Here is an 18,943-nt window from a genome sequence, read left to right as displayed (position 1 = left end):
TTAGCTCACCTGAGTCGAAGGCTCAAGTGAGCTTTTCTGGTCGAAAATTTTCCGTTGTATGTTGTCGTAGTTGTAAACTTTTCACAATTTTATCTTCTTCTCCAGAACTACGGGGTCAATTTCAACCAAACTTGGCACAGAGTGTTCTTGGGTAAAGGGAATCAAGTTTGTTCAAATGAAGGGTCATGCCGTCTGCAAAAGGGAGATAATTACAAATAAGTGAAAAATTAATGGCATCTTTTAAAAATCTTCTTCTCAAGAACCACTTTGCCAGGAAAGATAAGACTCAAGTGAAATCATCCTCCGGTAGTGTAGATTCAAGTTTGTTCAAATCATGACCCCTCGGGGTAGGGTGGGGCCACAATGGACGATCAAAGGGATATATTGGAGAAATCTTTAAAAGTCTTCTTCTCAAAAACAGCAAAGCCATTCATTGGTCATATTAATATGGAAACATCCTCAGGTGGTATAGATTCAGGTTTGTTCAAATCATGGCCCTCTGGGGTAGGGTGAGGCTACAATGGACGATCAAAGTTATACATAGGAGGATATAGGGAAAAAAATTAAAAATCTTTTTCACAAAAACAGCAAGGCCAAGATTGGTCATATTTATATGGAAGCATCCCCAGGTGGTATAGATTCAAGATTGTTCGAATCATGCCCCTCTTGGGTAGGGTGAGGCCACAATGGACGATCAGAGTTATACATAGGAGTATATAGGAGAAAATTTTAAAAATCTTTTTCTCAAGAACAGCAAAGCCATGATTGGTCATATTTATATGGAAGCATCCTCAGGTGGTGTAGGTTCAGATTTGTTCAAATCCAAACCCCCGGGGGTAGGGTGGGCCACAATGGACGGTCAAAGTTTTAGATGGGAATATACAGGAAAAATCTCTAAAAAGCTTCTTCTCAAGAAACACTGGGCCAGGAAAGATGAAACTCATGTGTAATCATCCTCAAGTAGTGTAGATTCAAGTTTGTTAAAAACATGACCCCCGGGGGTAGGGTGGGTCCACAATGGACGATCAAAGTTTTACATAGGAATATAAAGGTAAAATCTTCTCAAGAACAGGAAAGCATGATTGGTTATTAACTATTCGGAAGTATCCTAAGGTAGTGTAGATTCATGTTTGATAAAAATCTTGACCCTCTGGGGATAGGGTGGGGCCACAATTGATGATTAAAGTTATAAATAGGAATACATAGGAAATTTTTTTTAAAAAATCGTCTTCTTAAGAACAGCAAAGCTGTGATTGGTCATATCTATATGGAAGCATCCTCAGATAGTGTAGATTCAGATTTGTTCAAATCATGACCCCCGGGAGTAGAATGGGACCATAATGAAAGTTCAAACTTGTAGGGAAAAAAAGTCAAAGTCAAAGAAATGTGTAAGCATCTTTAGTTAGTGTAGATTAAATTATGTTCAAATCATACCCAATCCCCCCCCCCCCCCAGCCCTTTTAGGGGTAGGTCAGGACAACTTATGCATTAAACCTTTTCAATACTGAACAGATTTTTGCTTTTCTTCCTAGCCACAGTGCTCAGGTGAGCGATGTGACCCATGGGCCTCTTGTTTTAAATTTGGTTTCGGTTATCATAATTTGAAAATGTTTGAACTTTTTCTATACTGAATTAAGCTTTCAGATTGATTTCGTCTTAATCACCCAATGTTTCTAGAGAGCTACCAGTATTTCTGAATTAACTCCCTGTCTTAAGGTGTCCTGAAGGAGTCTGAAATGAGGATGGGGTTAATTTCAAACCAAATTTATTAATTAAATTATAATTATTTTACAAAATTCTTCAATTAAATTACAATCATACAACTTCGAAATACTGCGTTTAATATAAATATATGTATAAAGTGTCCCTTGGGTTTGAAATATTGGAAACATGTCTGTAATGAAACAATAATTACATCTTTTCGATTCAGTGTAATACTATTACTTTGTCTTTTTCTTCATTAAGAAAACCATTACTCCCTTAGGCAAATGATAAAATGGTTAATGCACTTTATAGCTTGCTTCTTCTTCTAATGATGTTTGTCATTGGATCTGAACGTTAACAAAGTAAAAAGATTCCATTTCAATTTGTTTCTTGACAATTTTTATCAGTTCAAATGAAATTATATCCATCCTTACCGGAAAGAAGCCTAATTGTCTTGAATCCTCATCGGCCAGAGCTAATTTTCCGGATAAATTTTATTAAGTCCTATTGTGATGTCGAAAACGATACAATTCTTTTCATTAAATTCCTGTGATAACTCGATCCTGTTTCTTTTTTTATGTCGATATCTAGAAGTACGTATAGAGTATTGTACAATATTATTTTTCCTGCAAAGTGACATATCCAAAATAACCTGCCCTGTCAAATTTGTTGCTTAGCGCTGCATGACATAAAACCAGAAGAATATGTAAAAATGTTTTTTTTTTACTTATTTTTTTTTCATTTAAGAATTTTAAGTACTAGGGTAGGGGATCAAAGTTTTGTGGCTTCTTCTGAAGAACAACTGAACCAGAAATGATGAAACTTAATATGTTAAAGCTTTTTGACATGATGTAGATTGTTTCATTCATGGCCCCCGGGAATAGGGTAGGGCACAGAAGGTTATCAAAGTTTTACGTAGGACTATTTTAGAAAGAAAAAAGAACAAAAAAAAAACAAAAAAAAAAAACAATGAAAAACCTTCTCGAGCTCAAGAACCACAAAAATCGTTAATTTACAAACTTTTTATGTTAAGGGTATTCATTTTTTTAGAATTCCAATTATGAACCCTGGGATAGAGGTGGATAAAATCGTGTATACAGTAAAAATAAGTTTTTCTTTTCCACAACTGGAAGACCTTGTTAGTCATATTGATAATGAAGCATCTCCATGTTGTATGGATTTAGAGACCCCTAAGACTTATGTTTGGGGTCATTTTTTATGGGAATAAACATGTATATTGTTAATAGATATAAAGAAAAAAAATCTTTTAAAATCTTATGAAGAACAGTAGGGTTTAAGTAACTTGGGTGAGCGTTGTGGCTGATGGACTTTTTTAAATATATAATTACAACAAATTACGGATGGCAACGTCCCTCAGAGAGTACATGTCCGGCTTTACCCTCAACGGTCCATCAACTGTTCCTCACAAATAGAGCCTCAGGCTGTATAAGAGAGAAACTCTTATGTGTTCTGGCTCTCTGTACAGCCATTATAGACTGGTTATTATAGAATCATTCATGTACGTTAAGATAATTGCAAGAAAACAGAGAAATCTGTGTTGTCAATTCTTCACACTATCGTCGAGATATTAATGACATCTGCTTATTTATTGCCCTGTTTACCCTCAATGTGTATGATTAAATAAATACCGCTGCATTAGGATTACCGTTATGTAAAATATTCAGGCAGAAATGTCTGCGTAATAAAGTTATTGAACAGAGCCTATAAAAATCATAATTTATAACCTTCACTGGCCTCATGGCTCTATTTAACGTATTTTTATTTATTTGAAATTAATTTGATTCAGTGTTAAAGAGCCATTCGATCATTGAAAATCATGAGAATAGAAATGATGATAAATAATAAACTGATGATTATGCCCTTGTTGTTGTAAAAGGTGAAGATAATGAACAGTGATCTCATAAATGCAGCAAACAAAATGAATCGTGAACAGGACAAAAACACGGACCTCTGGAAACACCGGAGATGGTCACTCCTGCCCTATGTATTGATCAGGTATACGGAGTTTTCAATAGTCAAATTAAGTATAAGAGGAATTTCCTCACATATGGTATGTAATATGTCAGATAAAATACGATCCAACGATGGGTTGCGTTTACAAATAAGGTCATTATAACGACCGTAGAATTGCGAAAAGATGACTTTTAACGGGGTGGTTGAAATCCTTGTCACATAAACTTATTTGTCAGTAGCTTGCGTTCGTTTAAAAATTGTTCGTACCCACGGCATGTGCTTACGTATTAAATCAGAAATCATAAACACCCTATGCAGGCGATGTTGGAATATTACTACATAATACGGGAATAAGCTGAAGTCATCCTGTTTGTCATACAGTTTAGTTATTAGTTGGCAATAATCGTCTATAGTCAATTAAACATCCAAATATGAAACAGATGTGGGAGACTCTGTTGTGTCTTTAATTTCGATTTCACTGGGAAATATCGACATTTGAATGAAAGTAGCTATAATATTAAATTGTTTTAAAATTGATAAAACGCGGTCTATACATGTATATCAAAATGTTGAGTTGAAGACCACAGCAAGAGTTTTGTTCTCATGTAGAAGCTTTTGAAAAAATTCTGCTTCTCAATCAGCTAGTAAATGAGCTCACATCTTTGTTGCTTTGAAAAACTTCTGGAATTTCAGGCTATGGTTAGTTCGTAATTAACTTTGGCCTTTATAGCATATCAGTGCAAATAAATACAAAACGTAATTATGCATGTACAAGTGGGTTCACAACAGATTGCTATCACAGGTAATCAAAGATTACAGAGCTAACCTCAATGAATATTACCTTTTAGTAAGACAAAGTCCCACACCAAACTTATAATCTAGTAGAGTGAATCCCTAGATGCAACATTTATGCAATTTTGGTCCAGGTAGGGTTTGCAGTTTCTTGGGAATGGACTTGTACCAAAACCTTACACAGGTCACTTATTCAGAAAATCCAGGTCAGATCTAGTATACAAAGCACGTCTGTCAGTGTGCATCCTTTAATGCATCATACATACCTGCTTGGTCTGGGAATGGACCTGCTCAAAAAGCTTAGTCTTGCCAGTAATCCTGAAAGCGTATTTCATATCCAGCATCCAAAGTAAGTCTGTTAGGCGTGCCTCCCTAGATGCACAATGTATCATCAGTACAAGGCTGCTCTATGAAGGACTGTAAATTAAATTGGAATGAACCTGCTCCCAAATTTCCACCTGGTCGTCCATCCAGTAAATGTAAATCAGCTCGGAGTCTGAAGCAAGTCTGAAAGTGTTCATCCCTTGATGAACACAGTAAAAATTTATGTTTGTAAATCCATGTACATGTAAGTTGGGTCTAGGGAGAACTTGAAGTTACATAAGGAATAAGCATGCCCCAAAAACTTTAACCTGGACACTCATCCAGATAATGTATGTCTAATTCAGCGTCTGAAGCAAGTATGGTAGTAAGCATTAATAAATGTATCTTCAGTGCAAGGTTGGTCAGTATAGCGCCTACAGTCACTTTGGAAATAACCTACTCCAACAACTTTAACCATGTCGCTCATCCGGAAAATGTAGGTCAATCCAGCATCTGAAGCTGGTAGAGTGCATCCTTAGATAAATCGTGCATGCAAGTTTGATCAATGTAGGTCTTATAGTTGCTAAGAATGAACCAGCTCCAAAAACACTAATCTGGTTCAAGAACTTAAACATGGTTCAAAAACATTAACCTTGTAATTCTGTAGCTGAAAATGCAGCATCTGAAACCAGGATTGGTTCAGTGAAAAATACTTAAAGCATCATTCATGCATCTCTCAAACTGATCAATATAAGGCATAGTAATACTTGAATAGAAATCTGGTCCAAAAACTCGGACACCGACGGTATTACATAAGCTCCCATAACTTCGTTGAGGTGAACTAATAAAAGTGTACATATATTCAATTAATACCAAATTTACTATACATTTTCTAGTTTTCGTGCTTAAGTAGATGAAAAAACAAGTATTGCTTTTATTCAGTATTAAACAGATGACTTTGACAGCAAATTCAATCTATCATAACGTCGAATGTAGCAGGCACGCAGCCCCCTCCCCCACTTTTTAAAAACATAAATCTTTACTGTTATTTTACTATGAAAATGTTCTTTGAAAGACCGGTCCCAAAACTTTTTTGGAATTAAGTGAAATCTGTTAATAAATTTTTTTTGTACTACTACCCCCCCCCCCCCCGAAATAAGATTTTCCACTGTGGGAAATCTACCATATTTCCCTTCTTTGTCAAAGATTTTCAGGCAAGTTGTAATAAAAATTCCCTTTGCCCCCTCCCAAACTGCCCCCCCCCCCATTTTATTTCAAAAACGATATTATGCCTGTGTTAACTGACGTTTTTATACTTAGATAATCTTTCTTGCCTGGTCAAAGTTTCATTGGCTTGGCAATAAAACGTCTACACCTTCATCCCTCCCCCAAATTCAAACATTTGGCCCCCTAGGTCGGGGTTCTGGTGTTAGGGTGATTATAGAGAAAATGCATAAATTCTTTGAACATCTTCTCCTCTCCTCCTGGGTATTAAGCCGATGAAATAAGTGCATAGTTATGATGAGCAAGGGTGCCCCTTCCAAAATTGTGAAAGATGTGGCCCCAGAGTCATCAGTTTCAGGGGGCTTTTTTATTATATACTGAATATGAACGAATGCTTTGAAAATCTCCTGTGCTCCTTAATATTCAGTAAAAAAGGTAAATGCATAGTTATGATGCGCAAGGGTGCCTTAGTATAAAAATGTTCATTGAAAGGCTTGCCCCCCCCCCTTTTGTAGCATAAAAAATCCCCCCATGTACATGTTTTCAAAAAATTGTTGCAAAGGTTGGGAACCCCCCCCCCCTTTTTTTTTGCTCTGATCTGTCCTTTGATATGAAAACTGGAATTTACAGTGTATGACAAAACTTGTTTGTCAATTTAAGTATTCTAAGAATTAGAAATAAGTGGAAACTTTACTTGAATGTACATTGTATTTACTTCGTTTAAGTGAGCAAAAGTAATTTGCATTAACCAAGAAAATTGTCTTAGATATTTGTTATTAAAATGTATCAGTGATTTGACAAAATTAACAAGAATATATATTTTTAGGATTGAATTTTAATAGTTACCGAAGTTATTGTTTTCAATCATTTTTAAGTTATTTGACCATTTCCAGTTTCAAGGTGAAGGGATGACCTTCAGAAGTCATAACCTATATACAATTTTATGCATTATGACACAGAGAATAACATTATATATGTGGTGAAGGGGAAACCTTCAAAATATTTTTGAGATACTTGACCATTTCTAGTTTTAGGGGTAGGGATTGTCTCCAGAGGTCATACCCTTTATACGATTTTTAAAATGTGTCATGACACATTTACACATTTACTTGAATGTACATTGTATTTACTTCGTTTAAGTGAGCAAAAGTAATTTGCATTAACCAAGAAAATTGTCTTAGATATTTGTTATTAAAATGTATCAGTGATTTGACAAAATTAACAAGAATATATATTTTTAGGATTGAATTTTAATAGTTACCGAAGTTATTGTTTTCAATCATTTTTAAGTTATTTGACCATTTCCAGTTTCAAGGTGAAGGGATGACCTTCAGAAGTCATAACCTATATACAATTTTATGCATTATGACACAGAGAATAACATTATATATGTGGTGAAGGGGAAACCTTCAAAATATTTTTGAGATACTTGACCATTTCTAGTTTTAGGGGTAGGGATTGTCTCCAGAGGTCATACCCTTTATACGATTTTTAAAATGTGTCATGACACATTTACACATTTACTTGAATGTACATTGTATTTACTTCGTTTAAGTGAGCAAAAGTAATTTGCATTAACCAAGAAAATTGTCTTAGATATTTGTTATTAAAATGTATCAGTGATTTGACAAAATTAACAAGAATATATATTTTTAGGATTGAATTTTAATAGTTACCGAAGTTATTGTTTTCAATCATTTTTAAGTTATTTGACCATTTCCAGTTTCAAGGTGAAGGGATGACCTTCAGAAGTCATAACCTATATACAATTTTATGCATTATGACACAGAGAATAACATTATATATGTTGTGAAGGGGAAACCTTCAAAATATTTTTGAGATACTTGACCATTTCTAGTTTTAGGGGTAGGGATTGTCTCCAGAGGTCATACCCTTTATACGATTTTTAAAATGTGTCATGACACAAAGAAAAAGATTGTATATGGTTAAATTTAAAGTTTTTAAAACCGTTTTTGAGATAATTAACCAATATTCGGTCTTAAGAGGAGGGGATGACCTCCAGGGGTCATGGCCCATATACCATTTAAAGTGTCATGACATAAATAACAAAATTATGAATGGTTAATAGTAAAGCTTAACTGTTTTTGAGATATTTCATCATTTCAAGTTTAGGGAGGAGATGACCTTCAGGGGTCATGGCTGATAGCCCATATAACATTTAATGTGTCATGAACATGAACACAGAGAACAAGGTAATATAATAGATGATTTAGGGTAAAGCTTTTAGCTGTTTTAGAGATACCTGTATTCAATCTCCCTTGCAGGTTGTCGTTCGTTCCTCCTTGGTAGAATGACCTGTATTGTTAGCTAGTCCATAAATCCGTTTACATGATATGAGTTGCAAGTACTTAAGGGTTTTCCACGCCCCGTGACTTCAGGGCTCTAATTGGCGACTAATTTAGTCGCAATGGCGCTTAAAATTTTTTTTCATAAGTCGCCAATTTGGCGACCATTTTAAATTGACTTGGCGGTCGTCGAATTCCGGAAATTTTAACATTTTTAACAATTTTTCTGAAAAGCAAAAAGGAAATTTAAAAGAAAAGGAAATTATTTTTAGCAGTTGACATGTCGTGTTTACTTAGTCACGTCATAGGTCCCTATATTGATTACTATTAACATTTTAAGTTGGCGCCTTCAAAAATTTGCCTGGGCGACTAAAAATTTGCATTGGCGACTGATGTTTTTTTTCCTAAGGCGCCAGCTGACGCCTAAATTTTAGAGGCCACTTAGAGGCCTGGACTTGTGACGTACATGTATGTTGAGAAAAAATACTTTTACTTCCGGTTTTATACAGTTTTTGCACTGATGATTTGTCTGGCACCGCCTGTAAGAGAGTCTTACAAACGCTTTGGAGATGAAGATTTTGCCAAGGAAAAAGTATGCAGTAAATTGAGAACGACACCCTAATCATAAACAATGAACACATGACATGATCACGGCGTGATCGAAAGAAAAAGGTGTCGATATTTTCAATAAAAAAAAACCCAGCAGACCTTGGAGTTTTTGTAGCATAATAATTCGTAAATAACAGGTATATTAACTAGAAAATGCTCTAGCGCTCTGGTTTATTTATAGTTTCAGGCTTATTGATCCATTGGAATATCGTCAACAAAGTCTGTTGTGAAAGTTGATATTTTTGCACACTGATTTTCAATAATATCAATCTCAATGTGTGTTTATAAATATTGATAAATCGTGTTCACTTCTAGTTTTTGCTCATTTATATCTGTCCAGTTTAGTTGCCAATAATGAGTAACTTGAGTATGATGACGTATGCGGAGACTTGCCAAGGTTTTGGAGTCCTGGGTGACAGGAAAGACAACTCTATAAAAAGGAACTTTAATACAAAAGTTTTTGAAAATATTTTTTTATATCAATAAATTTGATTTTAATTCAATTTTTGTTGTAATTTAATTCATTAACGTTTCTTCAATACTATCGGGAGTCTTTTCTTATTTTTTCTCCATGTATTTTAGAGAAAATGAGTTGTATTTATTTTTTATAACTTTTATTAATTTCTTTGAAAAATATGTTGACTAATAAAATTAAGTTTTTTGTGATTATTTTGGCTTAATAGTATATGACAGAAAAAAAAATCAAACAAAATTTGTTGTGCTACTTATCATATAGCTGCAGAACTGTAGCTCTCTGCTTGAGAAAATTCGGACAGATAAAGCAGAGAGCTACAGATCCAAGCGTTTGAAAAACCTTCGAAAACGCTGTCGCTTTTTTGTCGCTCACATCGGCTATTATTTCTTGTATTTTATGCTGTTCCCGGCTTTAGGAATGGTATCCGATAATTAATCCTATATTTTACTCCTATTTCTCATACTTTATTTACCTTTCAACTGTCCCAAACACCGTCTGGTGTACAGTTCTGCAGCTTCTTATCATAACTCGGTGGGGAAAAAAATCTTCAAACTTATAAAATTATTTAAAAAAAAAAAAAAAAAAAAAAAAAAAATCAGTATAAATTATATTTCAATTTTTGGCCAGTTTTTAAAGGTTGATATGCTTGTTAAAAGTAATGCTCAGTAATATGAGAACATAAGCTGGGGTGTATAGAGGACCCTTAACACACAAAAAAGATTGTTTATGAAATAATCCGTCACGTTTGTAATACTCTTAAACACCATGTTCAAATCAGAGCTTCATGTAGTACCATTTTTATTCGGAAAACTTGGAAAGTTACTGGATCTAGAGAATTTAATTCCAAAGAGGGTGTAGTTGAGTCAAATTTGGCAGGAAAGCAGATGAATATGGGATGCGGCTAACTTTCCATAAGTCAATCAGGGTCACCCGGGTGTGTTTGGAGACCACCTCCAAAAAAATTTACTGTTATGTTTGCATAAATTATTTTCTAAAAATGTTATTTTGTTATCTATTTTTTACAATTTCATCAAAATTTCATTCACTTGAAAATCGTATTTACTATTTTGACACTAAAATCATCATTTTCCAATTATAGGCTGATTTTCATTTTTCTTGAATAGGAAAAGGTTTTAAAATATCTTTCGGAAACAAAATTTCCTTTATTAAAATTTTCAATTTCAGACCGTTGATGAGTTTATCATTTGAAATACTAAATAATACAAAATAAATAATACAAAGAGGCCCATGGACCACATCACAGCTCACCAGTGCAATTTTTGCTAAATTTGATACATGGTATCCTCGTTATCCTGGTACATTGATGGAGAGTATATTTAGAGGAAAACACCTAACGTGCTGGTATTACATTTTTTTTTATGTATTTTCAGCAATTAGACATAAAAGATAATATATGAGACGTTTGTTATTAATTGTTAATTTTGCATATTTAGTAAAAGGTCATTTTCGTTACTCGCGTTAATTTGCATTGAAAAACGAAAGTCTTATCCTTTAGTGACATGGAGAAATCGCAATACTAAGCTAAGACTATAGCTGTGTTGTGCAGGTCATTTTATAGATAGTGTCTGCTAAGCTAAGACTACAATTTTATTGTGTAGGTTACCTGTAAATATTTGGTGTCTGCTGAGGCTATAATTCTGTTGTACATGTATGTAGGTTGCGTGTATTAGTATATACATACATGTGTAAGTCTGAGGTTACAGTCCTGTTGTGTAGGTTATTTGTGTCTGATATGTGTCTGAAATACTAAGATATAGTTCTGTTATGAAGGTTATTTGTAAATATTTGATGTCTGTAATACTAAGCTCGAGCTATAATTCTGATGTGTAGGTTATTCAATATATATGTTTCGAGGTCAGCACCATTATGAACCGGATTTCGGCTATTTCCGGTTTTACCGTAATCTTCGTGCATCACACGCAAAACAGGGTTAAATCTTGAATGCCATTTTAATTTTTTTTTATTTAGATAGGAGGTAAACAAAACAAGTTGGCATGATTTTTTATAGGAAGTCGAATGTTGGGGCAATAAATGGTCCCCTCTCTTTCACACCGGAGACGGATAAGACCTTTTACAAACAGACTTCCCCGCAGTGCCCCCAGTCTGTCACCACTTCAGTTTCTTGTCAAATGGAAATCTTGATAATATGTAGTATTTAGATTAAGTTTCTGTGTGACCATTTGGGAGGTGTGTGGTTTCTGTGAAGTGTAGATGCACACGAAGCTGACACGCAATGTATATGTTATAGTATTTGAGGTGTTCGAATGGTTTTCAAAATTCAGGAATTATAGTGTTCGTCATGTCTTTACATTATCAGCAGATGAAAATATTCCAAATTTGGAAATATATGTGGTTATTGATGTTAAGTTTCAAAATATTTGGAGTATATGCAGGTCATGAGGTTTCCATTTGTGTTTTGGCTCCAAACATAAATCACGAATGTAATTTGTTTGGTCTTTCCAAAGTGAGACCTGCTATTTCACTGGGTATTGAGAAGGTTAAAGAAATGCAAATTTTACCAGGCGTGGATCTAAAAGTAGTTTATAAAAATTCAAAATGCTCGGAAATTGACGCTACTATAGAGGCATTTGAGATGAAAGACCAAAAAGCGCACATTTTCTTTGGCCCTGTACGAGATCTGGCTGTCAACTCTGTAGCGCAGTACGCTTCCCGTTGGAACATCCCCCTCATTACCCCTGGGGCTCTGTCCGCATTCTACTTTGAGGACAAGTTTGACAAGCATACACTTACCCGGATTGGGACGAGCTTTGGTGATTTGATCAGGATGGTAATCCAAATCCTCTCCTACTATAAATGGGACAAATTTAAGGTTATCTATGAATTAGGCCGCACCGAATTTACATCACTTTTTCCTGAGTACTATTCTTTCGCTGGGGAATCGTTCAACACAGTTATGATAGGATCAAAGTATGACGCTGACATTACCTCATACACAAATACGTTCCAAAGTTTGGACGACCTGTTGACTAAGAGAATTGGTGATCTGTATTCAGGTAGGAGGAATTTTATCAGGAATTATTTTTAAAGTTAAGCTCTAAACACTGCACATCAAAGACTTCCAATTTAGGGTAGTTTTAGGAAGCTAGAGTGACATGCCCTTAGATGTAAGATACATGTATAGAATAAATGAACATCTTCAGGTTATTCTTAACATTATATTACATCATGAAAAGCTAATTTAATTTATTGCATTTTCAATAGTGAATTACTGTTATTTATTGAATAAAAGTGATATTCTTTCACTGTTTGAAAGGATATCAAAATGATATTTTGTCGCAGTGTGAAAGGATATCAAAGTAAGTAAAAGTGATTTCTGGCCTGTCGTAAGACTTTTTAAACATTTTACATCACTTGACCATTACACACAAATTCATTGTTTCAATCCACGAAGCTGAATAAAATATCCTTTTATTGACATCTGAAAAAAATAAATATTTATTTTTATTCAAAATACAATTGGGAACAAAATAATCTAAGCTCTTGAGTTGAAAAAAAAAAATAAAATGACTAAAACATCCGGCTGGGGAATGTATATTTGTTGTTTGTTTTTCGTAAAGTTTCTGCGTTTTAAATATATTAAAGTTCGAGATATGCTTGCAAGTTACAAAACGGTAACTGGTTTTTAGTTCAGTGCAATACTCAAGTATGAAAAATACACATAGTACAGGTTAATGCTCTGCAGTACTAGTATATAAGAATTTTAATAATATTGTAATTTATCATAAGGAAAGAATATGTTTTTTACATCTTCTATCCAAGACATAACTTTCGAACCCTCATTGGAAATAGATTAAAACTTTAGTTTTAATTGCGAATGACCTATATGTGTATTCCGATGGATTTTGTAGACTGACAATTGCAGTAAAGTACAAACTGAAATCTCATTTGGAGGATTGTTGGAGACACGTATTAATAAAATGATAAATAATTATTTCTAATAATTTCTGTTTAATCATTCATTTGAGGATAGGGGACCCATATTTTCTTTGATCGGCAGATTCTATCGCAGTGAAGTACTATTTTTCTTTGCAGGCAAACACATGAACTATCGTGCAAGTAGTAAATAAATAGCTGACCACTCTTAGATTTATTTACATCATTAATGAAGCTATAAAGCAGATATAAACACGTGTCCCTTGGAACACTCTTGTTATTCCATTAAATATACTGTGGTTTCATCAATATTCGTTGAGCACCAATTTTCGAGGATTTCGTTATTAGGCAGATCCACGAAATTAAATGTTCATTGATTTACGAAATATGTTATTCATTTGTATAGGCAATGCTTTTGTCCACGAAATTACGTATCCTCGAAAATGTCTGTTTTACAAAATACACGAAAATTGATGCCAACGAAAATTGATGAAACCACAGTATATACTTTAAACAAAACTGCGCACTCAAGTTTTGCTATATATCATTGATATTATTCAATATTACTGGAACATAATGTAAAGAATTTAAAATCATAGAATGATACAGGCACATAGAAAACTCAACGACACCATTTGGTGGTAAAGATAATCGTATTTATGATGTAATGAATTTGACTTGTCTTTTATAAATTTCTCAACATTGATAATCAAAAAGTCCTCTTTATCTCCCTTGATCTCCCTCCTCTGATCATGGAGGTCAAAGGTCAGCTACAGTAGGAGTAGGGAACATTTCCACAAGCTTTGTCTTAACTGCTCTATCTTAAGTGTCACTCAGTTTTAACCTTAAACATTCAAACCTTGTTTGGTGATGTTTTTGGATCATGGCTTTGAATTGTTTGTTTGTTCTCCCTCGGCCGACTGACTAACATGAAGTTCAGAAATGGAAGAATGTGTAACACAAAAAAAGAATATGGCATACAGCATAAAAAAATGTCTAAAATGAAATAAAACATAGAATTTAACAACATAAGCATCTTATTACATACATCGTTCTGGGGTTTTATGGCACTTAAAAAGTGACTAAAGGTCAAACAAGTCCTTGGTGGTGAGTTTTGCAGCAAGGTGTACATCAGTTTACGTGTTCTCCGCATCAGTGCTGCCTGTTAACAGAATCTCTATTTATAGAATGTGTCACGGACAGGGGGTATCTGATGAAAATCGTTCGTATATTTTAAGCAAATAATTACTGGAAGAACAGCGAAGAAAGTACTTTACCATTAAAGATTATTTTATTAGAAAATTTCTCAGTTTACTTTAGTGTTTTTATTGTCTCAAAAGCGGCTGAGCATACCAGGGACCTATATACTAGTATATATAGGTCCCTGAGCATACGTACTATATTTTTACTCGTAATTTTGATTTGGCGGTGAGGAAGCAGCATATCCAGTTGAACACCGTGACAGAAGCTGGCTATTGCTCTACGAGCAATCAGTCCAGCTAAAAACGACTCGACTTTTTTAACCATCAGGAAACAATTCCTTTCTATTTTATTCATTTCTCACTTAATAATAACTATTTTAACTTATATTTGCAAGTGTTTTTGAATAAAACACATTTCCCCTCTACCTACCTACTCATTTTTTTATCCTAAGTCGGGAGAGGGCAAGAAAACATTTTTAAAAGGTGGCCTTATTTTTTTTCCGAGGGAAAAGTCGTTCACGATGTTTTCAACTTATATCACATTTTTATGCCACTCTTCATATAGACGTTTGAGGAGGAATATAGGACATCTGGGTTGTACACTTTCTGATTATTTACTTGAGAATTTATACTTGTTTTATACTTGGCCTACATTGTATTTTGGATTGATCTAAAAAAAATAATAATAATAATAAAGACCCCCACCCCCATTCAAACAAGAAAAAAAGAAGGTTATTTTGGAATTTGAAATTAAGGTATGACTGTGTTAAATAAAATTTGTTTTGAACTTATCCCACAATTTAATGGATAATTATAATTGTAGTTGATGAAGTTTTGCGTTTTTACAATACTCGAGTGCAGGTGTACTTGTTCATATTGCAGAAATATTGGCATCTTTTTCTTACCTTCTTCAAACTGTCAGAAAGTCTGGAAAGTTGTACTATACGAATAATGTCGCAATGCTCGCAATGTTATGCATCCAAATTTGGAATTTAATAGCAATACCGCAAATACACACTGTATTATTTTCTAATTTCTACAAATTATTGTGATAAGGAATTATTTCCGGATTCATGAGTGAAAATAGTAATAAAATAGATTACTATAGGATAACTCAGCTGTTTCCGGTCGGTGCACGCCTGGCCGGGCCATGGAGATAAGACAGGTCGGAAATAACAGCTTCCTATGCGTGACGATCAAAATCTACTGTTTTCTGTCTTTGTCCTTTTTAATTTCCCACAAACTTTGTTTTATTGACCAATGGGAAATACATGATGGGGAAATAATTCTCCATTTAGCTTACTTCACACAAAGATAGAGATCATTAAATCAGAAATTTACTAATTAATTAAATTGAGAGATTGTGTTCTTCGTGAAAGCAACTATTTACTTAGTTTTGAAACCTCACCTATGCACGTGGATGACTTAATGAAAGTGATAACCATCAAACTGTGGAGGTTACCGGACTCGTCAGAGAAAAAGTCCATCGGATATGAAAAATATGGTGGCTCTATTTCCCCGCCTTTGCATTTTTGGATACTCTTTCTACAACATTATGTGCATGATTGTCTTACTCCTTACCACCTATGAATGTGACTGTATTACTGTTAACATAACTGTTTTGGCGCCTCAACACCCCACCCAAAGAATGTTTTCCCTGAAGAAGATTAGTCCAGGGGTGCAAATTGGAATTGATTATGTCCGCCGTGAACAACTTCTTCCCAAAGTCGATTTTACTGTACATTTGGTGGACACAAACTTTAGTTCGCGCGTGGCACCAATTCGCGCCATGCAGTTGATGGAACGCGATCAGGTGCATGTATTTCTGGGTCCAGTGTATGACTACAGCCTTGCCCCCGTGGCCCGATACGCTCCTCATTGGGCGGTTCCCGTCATATCCCCAGGGGGCTTTGCACATGATTTTAAAAGTAACCGTGTCGAGGAGTACACCACGTTAACTCGAATTGGTCCAAACTTTGATTCCACTGCAGACTTTATAGGAAAAATTATACACGCTCATAAATGGTCACGTGCCTTACTGATCTACCAAGGGGACGGTCAGCGATTTGTGTTCCCCAGATTTTGTTTTCTGGCTGCAAGTGCATATATTTATCATTTCCAACGAAATAAGAACAAACATATCGCCAAACAAGACTTTCACATCTACATCCCAAACAAGGAGAGCTTTGAGAGTTTGTTAAGAAATAGGGTAGGCGAGAAGTATTCAGGTAAGTATGTACAGCCTTACTATTTCTTTATGGAACTCATTCGTCAGTAGACTTAACTGCTAAGCCGAGGTAGTATTATAACGGCACTGGATAATATCAAATGCTTACAATTGTACCCCCCCCCCCCTAGAAAAGGGTTTTGAATGTCTGATTGAGTTGCTATCACATACAGAACATAAAGCAACTGTCATGTATACTTGGGACGGAACTGTATAGGTCATAGGTCAAATAAAAGTTTATCAATACATCAAATCCATCTACTATGTGATAGATAGAAGGAAAAAATAGAGAGAAAGGAGTGATAGATAGAAAAAACACAATGATTTCATCATATAATATTGGAAAATTAGATACTTTGTTCATACGGTTGTAAAACATGAGGTGATCACAAACAATGCTTAAGATGCAGAGTTCTCCAAACTTGGAGCATCAGACTTTAGTTTCTCTAGAGACGGAATCACATTAGAGTTGTATTAAATGTGGGGGGTATATACATAAAAGTATTGGTGCTCTAAGCTAGTGTGACATAAAATACAAATAGTTATTCCATTACTGTGGTCATAAACGATGGATTTATACCGTGTTTGAGTAGACAATACCAATTCTCCATAATTCACAGAACTGCGATAAGAGCGTAGAAAGGAGATTCCGGATTTGAATACAAATCTGAGGTGACATCAAATTATGTGGCTTTCTGCTTGTCTATGACAGAATGCGCAATCGAACATTATATTCTGGACGGCGCATGTTTTGCGATCATTTGGCTTCATTAGTGTAACGAGAGACTTTCCTGTAAAAGTATTCCCAGTCGTAAATTTCGCATTAAATCCAGAAATTACTCAACAGAGAGAAAATTCTTCTAATTTATAGTAACTGGAATATTCTTACTCGTCCATAAACGCTGAGTTTCTATAAATCTTGTCATCCAGTTTATTTAAATATTCTGTACAAATATTAATTTCTTATAGAACATTCATCATTGGGTGCGAAAAGAGCTTCTAGCGGCACGTTTATTATTAATGCAACACTTCAGGTAAGCCCCTGGAAACTCTTCTGCTGCCGATTTTGCAGGCCGAAGTCGATTTGTTTTGCTGATTTGCAAGTAAATAAGGAGGGGCTGGTGATTTATACCGTTATCCTCACCACTCAGAAATTTCCCATCAGGACACAGTTCATACAAATACCCATACCTTGTATCTGAGTATCTCACAGTTCATATAAATATTCATCCTTTGTATCTGAGTATCTTACAGTTCATATAAATATTCATATTTTGTATCTGAGTATCTCACAATTCATATAAATATTCCTACTATGTATCTGAGTATCTTACAGTTCATATGAATATTCCTACTATGTATCTGAGTATCTCACAGTTCATATAAATATTCATACTTTGTATCGGAGTATCTCACAGTTCATATAAATATTCATACTTTGTATCGGAGTATCTCACAGTTCATATAAATATTCCTAATATGTATCGGAGTATCTCACAGTTCATATAAATATTCCTACTATGTATCTGAGTATCTCACAGTTCATATAAATATTCCTACTATGTATCTGAGTATCTCACAGTTCATATAAATATTCCTACTATGTATCTGAGTATCTTACAGTTCATATAAATATTCATACTTTGTATCGGAGTATCTCACAGTTCATATAAATATTCCTACTATGTATCTGAGTATCTCACAGTTCATATAAATATTCCTACTATGTATCTGAGTATCTCACAGTTCATATAAATATTCATACTTTGTATCGGAGTATCTCACAGTTCATATAAATATTCCTACTATGTATCTGAGTATCTTACAGTTCATATAAATATTCATACTTTGTATCGGAGTATCTCACAGTTCATATAAATATTCCTACTATGTATCTGAGTATCTTACAGTTCATATAAATATTCATACTTTGTATCGGAGTATCTCACAGTTCATATAAATATTCATATTTTGTATCTGAGTATCTCACAATTCATATAAATATTCCTACTATGTATCTGAGTATCTTACAGTTCATATAAAGATTCATATTTTGTATCTGAGTATCAATTGTTTAGGCCGTCTTTGAAAGAACAAGTTGTTTGCCCTCTCTATAATCAGGATTTAGAAAAAATGTTCGGTAGGTAGGCAGTGAATTATCTTTCCAGTAATTTAACATCAGATCTAAAACTGGATTTTCTTAATTTATTGA

General features: G+C 34.4%; 1 protein-coding gene across 5 annotated transcripts in view; it reads left to right on the top strand.

Annotated features, from left to right (window-relative positions):
• The window catches only part of LOC133193468 (atrial natriuretic peptide receptor 1-like), a 265,764-nt gene that overhangs the window by 119,442 nt on the left and 127,379 nt on the right, over positions 1-18,943 (top strand). Inside the window, exon 1 of one of the 5 annotated variants that reach the window (XM_061329423.1) lies at positions 11,396-12,422. The exons of 3 other annotated variants lie outside the window; for them this stretch is intronic. In XM_061329423.1, the coding sequence (XP_061185407.1) occupies positions 11,708-12,422 (715 nt within the window). In that variant the 5' untranslated portion in view covers positions 11,396-11,707. Of the gene's footprint in view, positions 1-11,395; positions 12,423-16,137; positions 16,733-18,943 lie in introns of those variants that run through there. One more of the 5 variants, XM_061329430.1, reaches the window with a different exon arrangement.

This window comes from Saccostrea echinata, unplaced genomic scaffold (genome assembly GCF_033153115.1).
Source record: "Saccostrea echinata isolate AGI-Se365-2 ecotype Australia unplaced genomic scaffold, CSIRO_AGI_Sech_v1 ptg000027l, whole genome shotgun sequence".
NCBI classification, from domain to species: Eukaryota; Metazoa; Mollusca; class Bivalvia; order Ostreida; family Ostreidae; genus Saccostrea; species Saccostrea echinata.
This window is presented reverse-complemented; position numbering and strand designations above follow the sequence as displayed.